At 32.3% G+C, this 16,495-nt stretch overlaps 1 protein-coding gene across 1 annotated transcript; it reads right to left on the bottom strand.

Annotated features, from left to right (window-relative positions):
- Positions 1-2,885: 2,885 nt before the first annotated feature.
- Positions 2,886-7,813, bottom strand: LOC132722533 (sushi, von Willebrand factor type A, EGF and pentraxin domain-containing protein 1-like; the record flags this gene model as incomplete). The annotated part of the gene is made up of 5 exons (XM_060707042.1): positions 7,609-7,813; positions 6,955-7,127; positions 4,385-4,624; positions 3,487-3,654; positions 2,886-3,059 (listed from the first exon to the last, which is right to left on the bottom strand). Coding segments are annotated over exons 1-5 (907 nt in total), but the record flags the coding sequence as incomplete, so codon positions are not given.
- Positions 7,814-16,495: the final 8,682 nt, after the last annotated feature.

Here is a 16,495-nt window from a genome sequence, read left to right as displayed (position 1 = left end):
CGTCCCACAGCAAACATAATGCCGTGACGTAACAACATAATATAACACCACGATTTGCAATAAAAACGAGTTTTGCAAATTAAATTCATTGCAGAACTGGTTCTGGTGACAAAAGTCTGTCGCCACTGTCTCCCAAATCAGTTTTGCAATAAAACCTAAGAGACTATTTTTTCGTTTTTCGTGAAATATGGAATATATTTTCACGAGCCGGAACGGCGAGTGAAACATATAGAATTTTATCATATCAAGTGAAAATATATTCCATAATTCACGAAAAACGAAAAATATTTTTTTTTATTTAATTTAACTTTCAGGAAAAAGTTGTTTACAAATACACCTATATGCTATGCAGTTGAAAGTGTACAGCGCGTAGAAAGACATTGATTATTTAAAGGTGCGTGGCGCGGTTAGAATTCAATACACTATTTATCACTATTTATCAAAGTCAAAACTGTCTTGAAAAAACATAACCAGATAATTTCCGATGATGAAATGAATGAATATCTGTTGCAAAAGAAAAATATCTGAGAAAGAAGTCCCAAAAATAAATACTAGTTTTGGCTCGGCCAACCTTCATATTTATTTTTCATATTTGTTTGACAAATATATTTGGCTGAAATAGCAGCTTATTTCAAGGGTTGAATTAAATATTGTTATATAATTTTTTAATATAAGTAGTTCAATTCAAAAATATTATTCAACATTTGAGCCGCGTCATGACAAAAAACAACATAGTGCGTTTGCGACCAGCATGCATCCGCGCAGTCTGATCAGGATCAATGCTGTTCGCTATCAATTTCTCTACTTGTAATATGGTTGGTAAGCGAACAGCATGTATCCTGATCAGACTACGCGGATGCGCAGGCTGGTCTGGATCCATGCTGGTCGCAAACCCATTCTGTTGGTTTTGTCATGGCATGGCTCATTTGTTTCTATCCGAAAAAAGTTCTACTCAGGTGCCCGTTTGTGCCTGAAATTATGCACGGAGGGGCACCTGATGTCTTCCTCCACCAGTAAAGCTGGAACGTCGCGATATGACCTATACTGAGTCGATGTGACGTAAACACCAATAAAAAAACTGTCCGAAAAAAAAACTCTTACATATCTTTGCGTATAATATGTATAATTAGTGGTTTGAAAGAGTATCAGCTCATCTTTATTATCCTTAAACTAATGAAGTTTTGCAATACTTTGCCACACAACTCGTTTTGATGCTTACATGTTCGTGTTATGATTTTGAAACTAACAACTACTTTCCAAAAAATAAAAAGAAATGTTTACAATTTTAGTGCAAAACTCACCTCTGTTGCAATAAAAAGGGGAGAAATAAAGAATTTCCAAAGAATGTCCAAAAACAGCAAAATTGTTGTGACACTAAATCGGTTTCTGATTTCGAAACTTAAACTACTTTTAAATTAGCCAAAAGAAAAGAGTTGACAATTTTATTGCAAAACTCGTTGCGATGATATAATATTGCTCCAAATTTGCACTAAAACGAGTTTTGTAATAAAATATACAAATTGTTGTAACAGATGAAGCCGATATGCCCATAACAATTTATGTCTCTGTCGACATTTTTTCCATCTGCGTTATTTTACTTCCTTTTATGCTATTTTCAAACGGTCGCTATTTCGAAACTATTGCTTTTCACCGCAATATAAACATGAGCAATCACATATTAATTTGTGTTAACACAAATATATATATACTACTGACCTCCATGGAGTTAAATACTATTTTTGAACATCATTCCCTGCGGTCTGGAGACCGCAGGGTATTGGTACGCGTTTTACTTTTGAGGCATGGAGGAGCACGTGACCTGTTTTCGGTACATGGAGGAGCATGTGATCTGTAAACCGTACATGATTGGTTAATTGACCTTTTCGATAACCTGGCTAAATACCGTTTGCCGGTACGTTACAGATAATCCTCTAGGGAATTAGTCAGAGTGACACCTAATTAAGAACAAAAAACTATTACGTGATATTTCTAATTTTCTTTAATTATGTTACCGTTTAAGGTGGAAAATCTTGAATGATGTGTTTGAAAATTATCTATGTTTCTTTATTATGTCTCCAAAATTTTACAAAAAATAAATTGTTTATACTGAAAATCTACAAAATTAAAATATTCGTAGTGGCATCTGCCATAATAAATAGAGATATTTTCTGCGTAAACTTGTGTGTTTACTTTATTTTATTTATTTATTTATTTATTTTGCTCGGAATTATTCATAAAATGGTAGGCCTATTTAATCATTTTCTTAAAAAGGAAATAATTGTTTTATGTTCGACCTTCTCCGGTCATCAACGGTCACCAGTTTCCGAAGACCTTCTCCTATATTGATCTATATTCCTGATACAAACGATTATTTATCCCCCCCCCCAAAAAAAAAATAAATAAAAATGTTGAAATCGTTAAATGAAATATCTTAATATCATTAAAAATGTTCCCCGCAGGAAACCATTTTACTTGTTTGATGTTTGCATGCGTCATAATATGAGCATGTCGGATAATTCGCCACTTTCCGACAATAAGAAATTTCTAATGAGCATGATGTGGAACGACACGAGATCTTGCTAAACAAGGCGCTTTTCAAATAAATATTTAAAGATAACAAGAAAACGACGGCTTTAGACAGATAAAGTACTGTGATGAGAATTATTTAAATGTTTCGGCATTCCAGTTATTTATATGAATTAACTTTAGATATTTACCGCCTACATAGCTCCGAGTTGATTGTGCTTATTCTTATAATTGTATGTAGGGTTTTTCAGTTTTCTTTCATAAAGTGTACTTATATGCAACGGAAGGTATTTTTTTATACTAAAGAAAACATGACTGGCCAGTATACCAACTTAAAAAATAGAAAAAAATGTACTCACGTTCACAAATAGGAATATCGCCTTCCCAGAAGCCAAATTCCCCGCAATATCTTGTTGCAGGACCAATCAATTCGTATCCTCTTTCACATCTGTAACGGACCCAATTATCATATGTAAAACGCTCACCCTCGGTCCAGCCGTGTAAGATCCCTCCGGGATGTCCACACTGTACGGCTAAGTGTCAAAACAAATAATCATTATTGATTTGTACTTTATGTCTGCTATTAGATAAGAATGACACTATTTGTTTACATCGTATTCATTTTATTTTTCTATTTCATTGATTTTTTTATTAATTTTTGTTGTTGTTGTTCTTCTTCTCGGAAGGTTATGATTCACTGCTTGTTGGAAACAATTGAATTAACATTGAACATTTAATTAAATAAACGCATTAACAAATGAAAACGGTGTTATATGGCCAATGTAGTGTATTTTTGGTAAAAGTCATGTTTTCTCTCCGAATAAATCGCTACCGATGCCATTACAAATGTGCGAAGTATTATCGTTAACAATTTACTTTGCTAACAGGTAACCAGACCAATTTGACAAATATCAACTCTATAATATAGCTTCAAATATCTAGTCCGATTGTAAACCATACCTGCACATACTGGCACATTACCCTCCCATTCTCCGGTAATAATACAAAGTCTTGTCCTGCGACCAGCTAGGTCGTATCCTTTTTTACATCTATACGAGGCCTCTGATCCCGCGGTCAAACCGGTGTAGGTAACATTGCCATGGCTGATATCATATAGTTTCGGACAGGCTGTAATTTAATAGCCGTAGTAAACGTGCATAAATTCAGTAAAATAGTTCCGTAAATACGTCTGTATTTTATCCTTTTCAAAAATGTTGTTTTCAGAAAATGGAATGGTATAGGACTACTGTAAAGTTCATAATTACTAGTATAATAAATCAAATTTATGAACTCAGTGCAATAATTCAACAATAATCAATAACCTTTTTTAATTGTTCTTATTGAATATAGTGTTTGCTGTATATTTCTTTTACCAACATAATAGTAAATAGTGCAAATGCTTTATGTATTTTATTTTAAGGTGTGGTCATTAATACTCAAATGCTATGCATGTTTATATAGACACGTACATCCGGATATAACTAGTATATCAGCCAGCTACTTGTGCTGGAATATAAAAACTTACAGCCTAAATACAACATCTCTTATAGTTTGAACTAGGTAAATGCTTACAGCTTAAACAACCGACACACAGCTTAACGCTTTGAGCTTTAACTACCGACACACAGCTTTAACTACCCACACACAGCTTTAACTACCGACACACAGCTTCAACTACCGACACACAGCTTTAACTACCAACACACAGCTTTAACTACCGATACGCTTTCAGTGATTTATAGAGTTCTAACGTTTTAGCTCGACATTATTTTTTTGAATAAAAAGTTAGAGGTATTGTTACAGTAATGTCGACATTCTCGTTGCCGTTGCAAAAAAATCGGTCGTTTATATCTTTTACCTTTACAAAACTCCGCAGGTGTATCAGAGACGGCGCCTTTTGTTTTCCCGGATATATCCGCCCAGGCTATGACGTCACCCATTTCTGACGAACAATTTATTCGTAGTGATTCAATATCTCTTAGAGACAGACTTCTACTCCACATGTTCAGCTGAGTAATTTGGCCAATAAATGCTTCGGGACTGGAAAACCCGCCACCTAACGTATCTTGGTCCTGTCCAATGATGAATTGTCCACCACCTTTATAAGAAAACAATTCCTTTGAAAAGTGTTTACTTTTTGTCTAATTTAAAATCAAAGCAACTACAGATAGGCTGGCTGTCTTCACAAAAATACTCAACGTGAACGTATATATTTTCTCAAAAAACAATGCTATTAATCTCATTACTCAAAAAATGAAAATGTATTACGCTATATATCTGTCTATAAAATTGTACTTGGAATTTTGACACTTCCTTACACTTCCTTACTTACAACACTTCCTTAATATCTGTTTGCAAGAAATCACGTAAGAGCTAATGGCGCATGTAAACGGTAAATCTTCTTCTTAAAATAGCACAAAATTTTCGTAGCCATTCCATAGTTCGCGTTTCTGCTTCACGCTTAATACACATGGTGAACTGAACCAGTAGTCATGTTTGCGCAGTAGTTCTATGAAAGTAGGGCCTATAACAGTTCAGGTCATTGGCACAGCTCAGTTATTTTTAGATATGATCATTCCTCATCACTTAGCCAGTATAGGTCTTTCCCAGACACACTTGTTTTAATTATGCCAAAGTTGCGCAACAATAGGTATTTTTAGAAAAAATATCAGATTTCATGACTGCTTTGTCTATAATTATACATATAAAGGGGATTTTCTCAGTTTATTTTTCTGCGGTTGACAAGTTTAAAGAATAGTTATACCATAAAAGTGCAAATATATTTACTTTTTGCAAGTTTATGCTGCACTAAGTTGCACTGTTTTTATGCAAAATTGAAATGACTTCTTTAGCGACGTATGACTGCAAAATTTAAAACATGCAAAAGGTCAGATTTCAATTTTGAATAAAAAACAATTAAGTTCATCGTTCATTGGGCTTTAAATGGAGCTAGAATACTGAAAAAACAAAGCATTTATAAGCTTCGGTTCCAATCCCTTTTCATTTTTACTTGTAGTATCTGTAGATCTGTATTTACTGCGAATTTGTAAGATGCAATGTGGAACAAATGTTATGCTATTGATCTATATTAATGTATTTAATTTATGATGCATGCTAGCTGCATGTGCTTTTTGTTGGGGTTATTTGAGTTTCTTGGAGTTGAAGAGTGATTGTTAGTGAGTGTTAAATTTGCTTTTAGACTGTTGCTAGTATATAATTGTGATGCATAATTTTATTTTAATTGATTTTATAATCATGCTTTCACTTTTACTTGATCTATACAAGCTAAGAGTTCTAAATGTTGGACATATTCAGCGAAAACGTGTTTTAGGCAGATTTCTGTTAAAACAAATAATTTCGTAACAAAACAGCCAAGCACTTTTTAATGACCTTATGAACCGTGAATGGAAATTTTGCTGAACACCTCGCCGATTATTCCTAATCTGACAGACTGACGAAAATAGCTGATATGTTGCTTTTGTTCGCAGATGACAATAATTAGAAGTTCTTACTTTCCTGTCATTTGAACAATTTAACAAATCTTCAACAGCTGTAAAAAGACTTCTCGCATGCTTCTTTTTAAAGAAGCAAACTTGTTCGGATAATCTTTGGTTTCCGCCAGATTATTTTGGAAATGGCAACAAACTTAACAGTTAGATTATTAATGGACCTGACAATCGCCATTCTAAAAATGTTTTTCTTGCCTCGTAAAAGAACAGCTTTATTTATATGATACTTCATCAATTAACAGACGTATATTAAACCCGAAAACATTAACATGTTAATTAACTAGCATGTTTGAGTTCTCAGTGCATTATTTCAAGCACGAGCAAGTAGCCGTGTAAAACCTTCTTAAGACCTTCATGAGGAAGGTAATTATAGTCTGTTCCACCAAATTTGAATATTTCATTTTTTTATTTAATAGAATGGTAAAACTATTTAAATTTATGTCTTGTTAACCCTGACTTCAATATCTCTAGGCATGTTTTTCATTTTTTTCAAAAAGTCAGTAATATTATCAAAATGTTAAAAATATTTTTTTATCGTTGACTAAGTAACCTGACGTGACGTCCATTTCAAAATGACAGCGCCCATATGACGTCCCCTTTAGGTTTGCTAAAATTGTGTGAAAAGTACTGGAATTAAAAAAAATTTGATTAATTTTTATTACCCTCAAAATTTTAAAAATTTTTTTTTTAAAAAAGAGAAGAAGTTGTTTCAAAAGGAAATTTTACAAGTAAACCTTGGTTTAAAATAATCACCAATTAAAATCATTTGAATTGAAATACCAGTAACCATATAGTATAATAAGACCCTGCGCATTTGAACAGACAAAGACGAGGGGCAGGTAATTTGGAGCAAGCGTCCGAATTAAAAAAGTGGGAAAATATTTCAATGTTGTGATTAATAAAAAAAACTACATAATACCTTTGATCGTTTGTCCATTCGACAGCCTTCTGCCACTGTCCATTGGAATTCCGTCCATGTAGAGCTTCCATTGACCTCGATTTGACTCCCACATGAGGCAGACATGATGCCAGTTTCCTGTGTTTGCTTTTGCCGTTGTGGTTCTTTTTTCACCATTCACATAAAACGCAAACCTTGAACAATGATATGAAAACTGTTTTAACTGGTGAATCAGGTATCCTTATACGCATTTAAAATCGGAAATATTGTGTTACGTGCAATCATCAGTTCCCTCGGAAAAGCAATGAAAACAAATACAAAAAAAGAAAATAGTTGAAAGTCGCGAACTTGGTTTCATTGTGTGTATCCATGGCCATTGAAAGTGCAACATCTCTCACGCCCCTCTCCCCAGCACCGACTTCTAGCCGCCCCGTCTCTCCGCCGCCGTCTGGAGAAATTTAAATCCTCAACTGGAAACATTGACCAAGCCGCCTTCAGTACATTGTGATTCACATGTACATGGGTTTAATATTGAACAAAGGTCGATTTTAAATATAAAGTAATATTTGACCAATGAAACTTTTCCTCTTTTATCAATTCTTGGTAAATGTCGTAAATATTGTCTATTCTGAAAAGTACGAAAACCGTCTATATTTCTATTTTTAGATTTCTTACCCGTCATAGTCAGTCAGGGTGAACATGTTGTCGCCATCGTCATTTGCATAGGAGAATGGTGTGCCTTGGTTTTGTTGGTCGTCTGTTTTCATCCAAAAGCAGACGGTTGCAGACGTTAAGTCTTGTTTCATGTCAACACGTGCGTAGTCCATGTGACTGACCGTGGCAGGAAAAACAAGTTGAAAGTTTGTATCGATGACTGTAAAACAATTTTTTACTCTGGTTTGGCAAATACTTTCACATTACTTTTTTAACAATTTAGTAAATGTTGCCGTTTTTACTTTGTTATTGTTTTTAATGTTGTTGTTTATTTTTCTTTGCAAAATAAGGGAAATTTCAAATGAAATCGTATTTGCTTTTTTGAAGTTACAAAAAAATCTAAACAACTATTATTTTTCTTTTTAGTAATGTAAAAGTGTTCCGGTATAAAGAGAATATCTGAACTTTTCACATTAAACCTATTCCAATATAGGTCCTGTATGTTGGTAGCTTATTATAATAAGTTTTCCTTCCCTAAGACTTCGAATAGACATTTCCAAATTGGTTTTAGCAAAAAATTTGTTGTCTTAGGATTTTAGATAAATGATACTCATGAGTAACGATGTGCAAATTAAAAAAACAAGTGTAGAACAATCTGGCCATTTTTTCCCGTTGGACAGTGACATTTTAACTCCCAATCAAACCCTCGTTAGCCCCGGGATGGCAGGATTGCTCCCCCTTTCGTCGTTTTAAAAGTCCCCGCTTCTTATTTTTAAAACCGTTTTACATGCAGTTTAAATTTAAAAACAGAACAATTCATACGAAAAAATTTCCCAAAACATAGAAGATACTCATCAATAAAAGATGCCAGTTTTTTTTTGTTGTTTGGGGCCATATTTAAAAAAAGACTTGAAAAATAATACCTATTTGAAAAAAAATAATTATTTTTAAAAATTTCATTATGTAGTTACTGTACGAGGAAAACATGTATATTTTAATAATTTAACACTAAATAATGTAGAATTATTATCTAAATGAACTTTTGTTTAAATAACTAAATAAATCAATCAATATATACGTTCAAAGCGTATTTTATCATTTCATTTCAAAACTTTCAAAGTTAAGTATGATTTTAAAAAGTTGCTATTTGGAGAGTAATCTGAGTATATTAGCCAATGTATATATCTAAGAGCAACATTAAAGCCACAAGTTCTTTAAAAATTGAGACGAAATGGATTTGATATGATATATGCTGTGAAATAATTCACCTGCTATAAGATAACCTTTCCATTATGAATTAAGAGGATGCAAGATAATCAAGGGCTATAACTTCAAACCACGTGACAATATTAAAATGTTACGAAAGTTTATCTATTTTAAAAAGATATCTGACCTAAACAGAGACTTACATATCTCAGTACGAAGAAGAATGATTTAATGTTCTACCAAAACAAGAATTTAAAGTTAATTCTACATTTTAGCATATTGTAACCAATATAAAACCAATACTGGTGCCTCTTTTTGCAATTTGATTAGTTAATTCTCAAATAAAATTATATTTTTTTTCTGTGACTAGTACATAAATTATGGCTAAAGGAACCTTTGGGTTTACATGTAACAATAAACAATCATGCACACTCAATTTTCAACAATATCATTATGGAATATAAGTGATCATGATTAAAATGGCGTTTCATAATTAATAAATTAAATCATACTTAAACTTCCATCAATCCTTAATCCCCCGTCTTTGACAAAGTCCCTAGCACAATCATTGTAAATCTCCTTTCTCTCCCTGATTCCTGGGGGCATTTACCTCTTTCCCGGCCCATATCTTTAATGTCCCCGTTTAAACCGGCCTGACTCGCATTCGTTAATATTAACTTCACACATAGAACCTACAAATTAGATCAACAATTGCAAAATACGAATGCTAGTATTTTTCAATTTTGTTAAAAAACGTTTGAATACTGACAATTATAAGGAAGAAAAAAATTGGGGCTTTATAAGTTTACGTTTTACGATCAGGATAAAAAGAAAAATAAATGCCCCCTTTAAAAATGGAAAACGGCTTAAATCATTATTAAAGTAAAAAATACCTTTTTTAAATTCCCAAATTTTAATTTTAAATCTTAAAATTTCTTAAAAATTTAATCGCCATTAACCAAATGCCCTTTTGTAAAAATGGGAAGTAAAAACAAAATTTTGAACAGAGAAAAGAAATGTTCATTTCATTTAAACCCTAAAAATTTAATTTTCGAGAAACTTTAGCTATTTCTATAATTTCTTTATCATCAGTTTTTCCCCAAAAAAAGGGAATAACAAAACTTTCAAAAAATTCATTTCACCTTTGACCTTTTGCCTAAAAATGCGGATTAACCCAATATCATTTTCTGTATTAAATAAAAAAATAAACTTTCAAAACGTAAAAAAAAGTCATTGTGGCCTTAACTTTAACGTTTTCTTATATCAGGCCCCCAGTGATCTCGACCTTTCACGGCAAATGGGTGTGCAGGTAAACTAATAAATTGGGCAGCTACGTAAAAAATTGAAATTCTAGGCAAAAATCGTTTTTGCATATTATGATTTTATGTTTAGTACCAAAAACCTTGACCTTTTTGGCCTTAGTCATCTGAAAAATATATGTTTGATTATTGCAACACATCAAGATGTATCCACATATAAAGTATCTCTTTGTTATATGTTGTTCATTATTGATTAATGACCTAAACGAAAACTTAATTTAAGTGAACAAACGCAAACGCCGCCAAGTTTTTGTATACAAAAGAAAATGTTTTAGCGGAAAAATAATTAAATGGGAGTGAATTTAACTATTTATTACCTTTTCAAACCCCGTTTGGCACAACTGCACGAGAATCCGCTGGTTCCTCATCAATACACGTGCCGCCATTATCAACACGGTGAACCAATACCAGTCGTCAATAATCTGCCTCACATTTCTTTCCTAGAAAATTATTCAGAATAACATCGTCAAAAAAATGTTCACAGTAAAATCACTACTCATGGATATTTTATCCTCTCCATGGCACATTTTACAGCTGTGTCAAAATGCACAAGAATATCAATTTCATTTTTTTTTAGGAGTGGCTAAAGAATTAAAAATTATTAAAATTCTTATATTTTCATTCCCTTCATATATTTATTAAGCGCATGATAATATGGATCAGACAAAAAAAAAATATTTTAATTAATTTATTTAATCACATGTTTTACAGCTAAATAAAACACAATGTGAATGACAAGGTCATACCTGTAAAACCCGATTTGCACGTGCATTGGTAGTCTGCAACAAGATCTTTGCACGTGCCAACCGTTTTTGGCAAGGGTAAACATCACACTCGTTGACTTCTTTTCTACAGTGCACACCTATGGATAAAAAATAAAACATCGTAAAAGAAGGTAAAAACTATTTACATTGTTATTTTACACTTTTGGAAAAATGTGTCTTTTTAAAATATCTTATCACTGACTGTTAATGCTTATATTACAATATCCTATGTATATTTATGATCACCTCATTGAATTTGTACTTTTTGTTTGTTTTGTTTTGTATTTGGGTCCGAAGGCCTATGTTACAAGAATAAACTTTAGCCTGACTTAAATGCCCAGAGTAGAAACAAAAGAATCTTCTGATATTTAAGGTTATTATATTTTTTATATTCTCTGTTTTTCCAAAAAATGTATTTTTATGTCTTAAAATGGACTTTACTGTGTTTCCGTACATTATAAAGATATATATATATATATAATATATATATATATATATATATATAGTATATATATAGTATATATATATATATATATATATAATATATATTAGATAAATGTAACTTTCTGTCGTTCAATTATTTTGATTCTTTTTAATTAATTTTTTTTTGAATAAAGTCCTTCCTTAAAGCTATATGTCACCAATTTAGCGAATAAAAGTAATTAAGAAAAACAATTCACACAAACTTCAGAATAGAACAGAACAGAACCTTTATTTCAGACTTGTAAAAAATATATCGTCATACACAATTTTATCAATCAAATATATTTAAATACAAGTAAAAAATTGCTGGGAAATGTGATTGTCACGGCGAAAAAAAGAAAAAATACAAAAAAAAAACAGTTATAAGTATAATGTTAAGGTATCTCCAAATAGCATTGAGTTAGTTATATTGACAGGGTGAACTTGTTAAAAAGTTTTTAAGTATTGTAATGTAACTTGTTACAAGGCCATGTATATGTTAGTAGAGCAGAAATAATTTATCATTCTTGTGTACTGCAACCTCTTTTGAGTGAGATCTATCCACAATGAAAGTTTCAATGTTGATATCTCAAAGGCTTTTGTAGTTTATGCTCTGGACGAAATTAAGTATTTGAAAAGTAACAAAGGGGCAATACCTGAAAAATAATGCACGGTAGGTGTGTGCCGCACTGTCCTCCTCAATGAGATTTATCCACCTATGAAGTTTCACGTTAATACCTCTAAACACTGTTTGAAGATAAGCTCCGGACAAAAAGTTTGAAAATAACAAAGGGGCAATAACCAAAAAAAATTATAAAGGGTATCATTCTTGCGCAAAAACATTCCTCCTCAATAAGATCAATCCACCAATGAAGTTTCATGTTGACATCTCAAAGACCTTTTGAGTTATGCTTCCACTCAGGTAAAAATTACAGTATGAAAAAAAGTAGGCAAAGGGCATTACTCAAAAACTATGAAGGATAGAGTCATCACTCTTTTGCACTGCACACCTCCTGAGTGAGATCTATCTAACTATGAAGTTTCATGTTGAATATTTCAATGGCTTTGAAGTTATGAAGTTGTAACCTCTAACAATTTTGAAATAAGCTCCTGACAAAAAGGTATGAAAAATAACAGAGGGCTATAACTCAAAAATTATAAATGGGTAAAGTTATCATAACAAGAGGGCTATAACTCAAAAATTATAATGGGTAAAGTTATCATTTTTGTGCACAACATTCTTCCTTAATAAGATTATATCCACCTATGAAGTTTTCATGTTGACATTTCACAAGCTTTTTTAGAAAATATGCTCCACTCAGGGTTTGAAAAATTTAGTATGAAAAATAACAAAGGCAATAACTCAAAAAATATGAAGGGTAGAGTTATCACCTCCTGAGTAAGATCTATCCACCTATGATGGTTCATGTTATATCTCAAAGGCCTTTGTAGTTATACTCTGGGACAAAAATTAAGTATGAAAAATAACAAAGGGCAATAACTGAAAAACAATGCACGGTAGGTTTATCATTTTTGCGTGCTGCATTCCTCCTCAATGAGATTATCCACCTATAAAGTTTCAAGTTATTCCCTCTTACACTTTTGAGATTAAGCTCCGGACAAAAAGTATTGAAAAAATAACAAATGTCAATAACTCAAAAATTATAAAGGTAGAGTTAACATTCTTGTGGCACAACATTCTTCCTTTAATAAGATATATCCACCTATGAAGTTTCATATTGACATTTCAAAAGCTTTTTAGAGATATGCCTCCACTCAGGTGAAAAATTTAGTATGAAAAATAAAAAAGGGCAATAACTCCCAAAAATTATGAAGGGTAGAGTTATCACCCTTATGCACTGAACACCTCCTGAGTGAGATTTATCTATATATGAAGTTTCATGTTGATATCTCAAAGGCTTTTGTAGTTATACTCTCAGGAGACAAAAATTTAGTAATGAAAAAAAACAAAGGGCAATAACTGAAAAATAATGCACGCTCGGTTATCACTCTTGTGTGCAGGCACTCCTCCTCAATGAGGTCTATCCAACACCTATGAAGTTTTCAAGTGTTACCTCTAACACTTTTTGAGGATATGCTCCACTCAGGTATGAAAAATTTTTAGTATGAAAAATAACAAAGGGCAATAACTCAAAAATTACATGTTATGAAGGGTAGAGTTATCACCTCCTGAGTAAGATCTACCTCTAACACTTTTTGAGATATGCTCTGGACAAAAAGTATGAAAAATAACAAATGTCAATAACTAAAAAATTATAATCAGTACAGTTATCATTCTTTCGCACAACATTCCTCCTCAATAAATCAATCCACCGATGAATTTCATGTTGACATTCTCAAAAGATTTTTTTTTAGTATGCTCCACTCAGGTGGAAAATAAAGTATGCAAAATTACAAAGGGCAATTACTCAAAAAACTATGAAGGGGGGTTAGAGTTATCACTTTTTTGCACTGCACACCCTCCTGAGTGAGATCTATCCATCTTAAAGGCTTTTGAGTTATGCTCTGGGACAAAAATTGATTTTGAAAAAATAACAAAGGGCAAATAACTGAAAAATTATGAGGTAGAATCTCATTGTTGTGCAATGGTGCACTTCTCCTAAATATGATTTATCCACCTATGAAGTTTCAAGTTGATACCTCAAATACTTTTTAGAGATTATAATGGTCCGGACTAAAATGAGGACGGAAGGACAGACTGAAGGAAGGACAGGCAGACGGACGGAGACTAATTTTATATCCCCAACGCCTTTTCGGCGGGGATAATTAAACATTTTCCAGCTTATAGCTAAAGGAAACTCAGAAGTTTGCTCCAAATAATGAGACATGAATTTTCTGAATGAAGTTCAGAAGACTTGTGTAAAAGACTGATTTACGGACCAAATTAAGTTTATTGTACAACCTGGTATGGTAAATGCTTACTGTTGAAATGCATATGGAAAACGAAAGTCTCATTTAGGAAAAAATGTTTTATTGCCGCAAGAAAATGAAATTAATAATTCAAAAAAGACAACAAGAAAAAGCTATTGATGCAAAAGCATCAAAGGGCGACGCCAAAAGAATTGACCTAAATACTTAACAAAAGATGTGTACTTTATAGCTGTACCATTTCATGTGACCTGGAGGCTAGGCCCAGTTTAAGTTGAAACTTAAACCAAAAAGAATAGACACTGTCTTGCCAAGATGCAAGACAATTTATAGTACAATTTAACCAATCTCTTAAGATTTATTTTACCAGATACAAGGATACCTGAGTCATCATCATATAAATCACATGCACGAGTATCGAACCTGGGAAGAAAAATCTTATCATATTGTTTCTTCCCAGTATGATAAGATTTTTCTTTCCCAGGTCTGATACTTGTACCTGTGCATATAATAAGCTTAGTATTGCTTAGGGTTGCAGACATGTTCATTGACATATTTTAGACATAAAAGAGGACCTAAAATGAACATCAGGGGGACACCATAGGTACTCAGAGCAGAAGTAGAAGGAGTACCAGCCACATCAACCAGCTGCTATCAGAGATAAAACTTGAACCATTGTAAGAATGTCATTACATATGGCAGATGCTTTGAAGTTCCATTAAGAAGAAGAAAAAGAACTTCTTCATGTGCAGTATAGTGTGATCAACTGTATCAAATGCTTTTGTAGATCTAACAGTATTCAGCAATTACTGCCTTTTGTCCATTCAAATTAAACGCACTTTATTAAATGAATAAAACATGTGCCAGTCGCAAAACCCACTTCTAAAACCCTGACTGAAACTGCTCTGACCATGACTCGAACACATGACTTTTAGAAGACCCAACTGAGCTATCTGGCCGGCTACACATTTTCTCTTAAATAATTAAACAGTTCTAAACCACAACATATTTCTCCACTATATTGATTTAATGTCCTTGAATTTCTGATGTTAACAGAGCATAGTGAATTAAACTTCATGTTATATGCAGTTCACAGGATGATAAAAAACTTTCAGCTTCACCATAACTCAAACCTGTGACCCACAGAATAATGTACTGAGCTATCTGGCCACTTACAACATTTCTCCCCTAAATAGTGAACAGTTTCTAAACCATGACAGATATTTAGATTTTCAAATTAACAGATAAATAATTCTTTAATTAATAAATAAGAAAAAAAAAACCCTTACATACTCATATTAGTCTTAATTAAGATAACAATTTATATTACCATTGTATATTAATTTTTTTTAATAAAAAGGGCTTAGACAGTTATTGGTTGTGCCATTATTTTATAACAGGTCAATTTAAAAGTGAACATAACTGTGCTAATTCATGTACAATATCTATTTTTTTGTACAGATAAAAAACTAACCTTTTTTTCTATGATAAGAAATTTTTATGAAGACTGATTTGTATTTGCATCATTGAGGGCACCGGGCGAAAACGCATGAAAATTATGCAAAACCAAACGAACCACTTCGTGGTAGATTGTATTTTTATGTTTTCCATCTGGCGCCTGGTTACTTTTTTTGTACTTTGTTGGTTTTTCATTGTGGACATTAAATCACCCACTATAAATTTAGTGTACAAATTATTCAAGGGGCAAGTAACAATCTACTCTATGAAAAGTATGTTTGTCGGGTTGACTCAGAAGACCTGGAGATTGAGACCGGTTGTCCCTCCATACAAATAGATAAAGGCAGAAGCTGTCCATTTCAAAACTATGCACATGTTAGAAAAAAAAATAGAATGTAACTATTCAGAATATGATTTGTTTTGAGACTTTATCAATTATATTGCTGGATCCAAGATTCAGGACATTTTTCAATCAATGCATGTATTTATTCATTTATAACTTTAAAATGAAAGTCTCATCCCTTTAATAATAATAGACATAACTGTAACTCTTTAAATTCAGAAATATTATAAATCTCATTTCATTATCAATATACTAAGATATACATGTATGCACATAACATTAATTAATTCCCAGTTTTCTATTAAATAAATATGAAATCCTAACATTAACATTGGTACTAATGGATGGAATTTAAATCTAAGTAGAAAGAAAACTATAATATATTAAACTCTGTTATAAGATACTATTATTAGCCAAGCTAACACTGGGTATAAACATCTTTAACCCCATGTGGACTGATCATATAA

This window comes from Ruditapes philippinarum, unplaced genomic scaffold, assembly GCF_026571515.1.
Source record: "Ruditapes philippinarum isolate M1 unplaced genomic scaffold, ASM2657151v2 ctg17289_1_1_1_1, whole genome shotgun sequence".
NCBI classification, from domain to species: domain Eukaryota; kingdom Metazoa; phylum Mollusca; class Bivalvia; order Venerida; family Veneridae; genus Ruditapes; species Ruditapes philippinarum.
The sequence above is the reverse complement of the archived record's forward strand: the minus strand, read 5'-3'. Positions and strand labels throughout refer to the sequence as shown.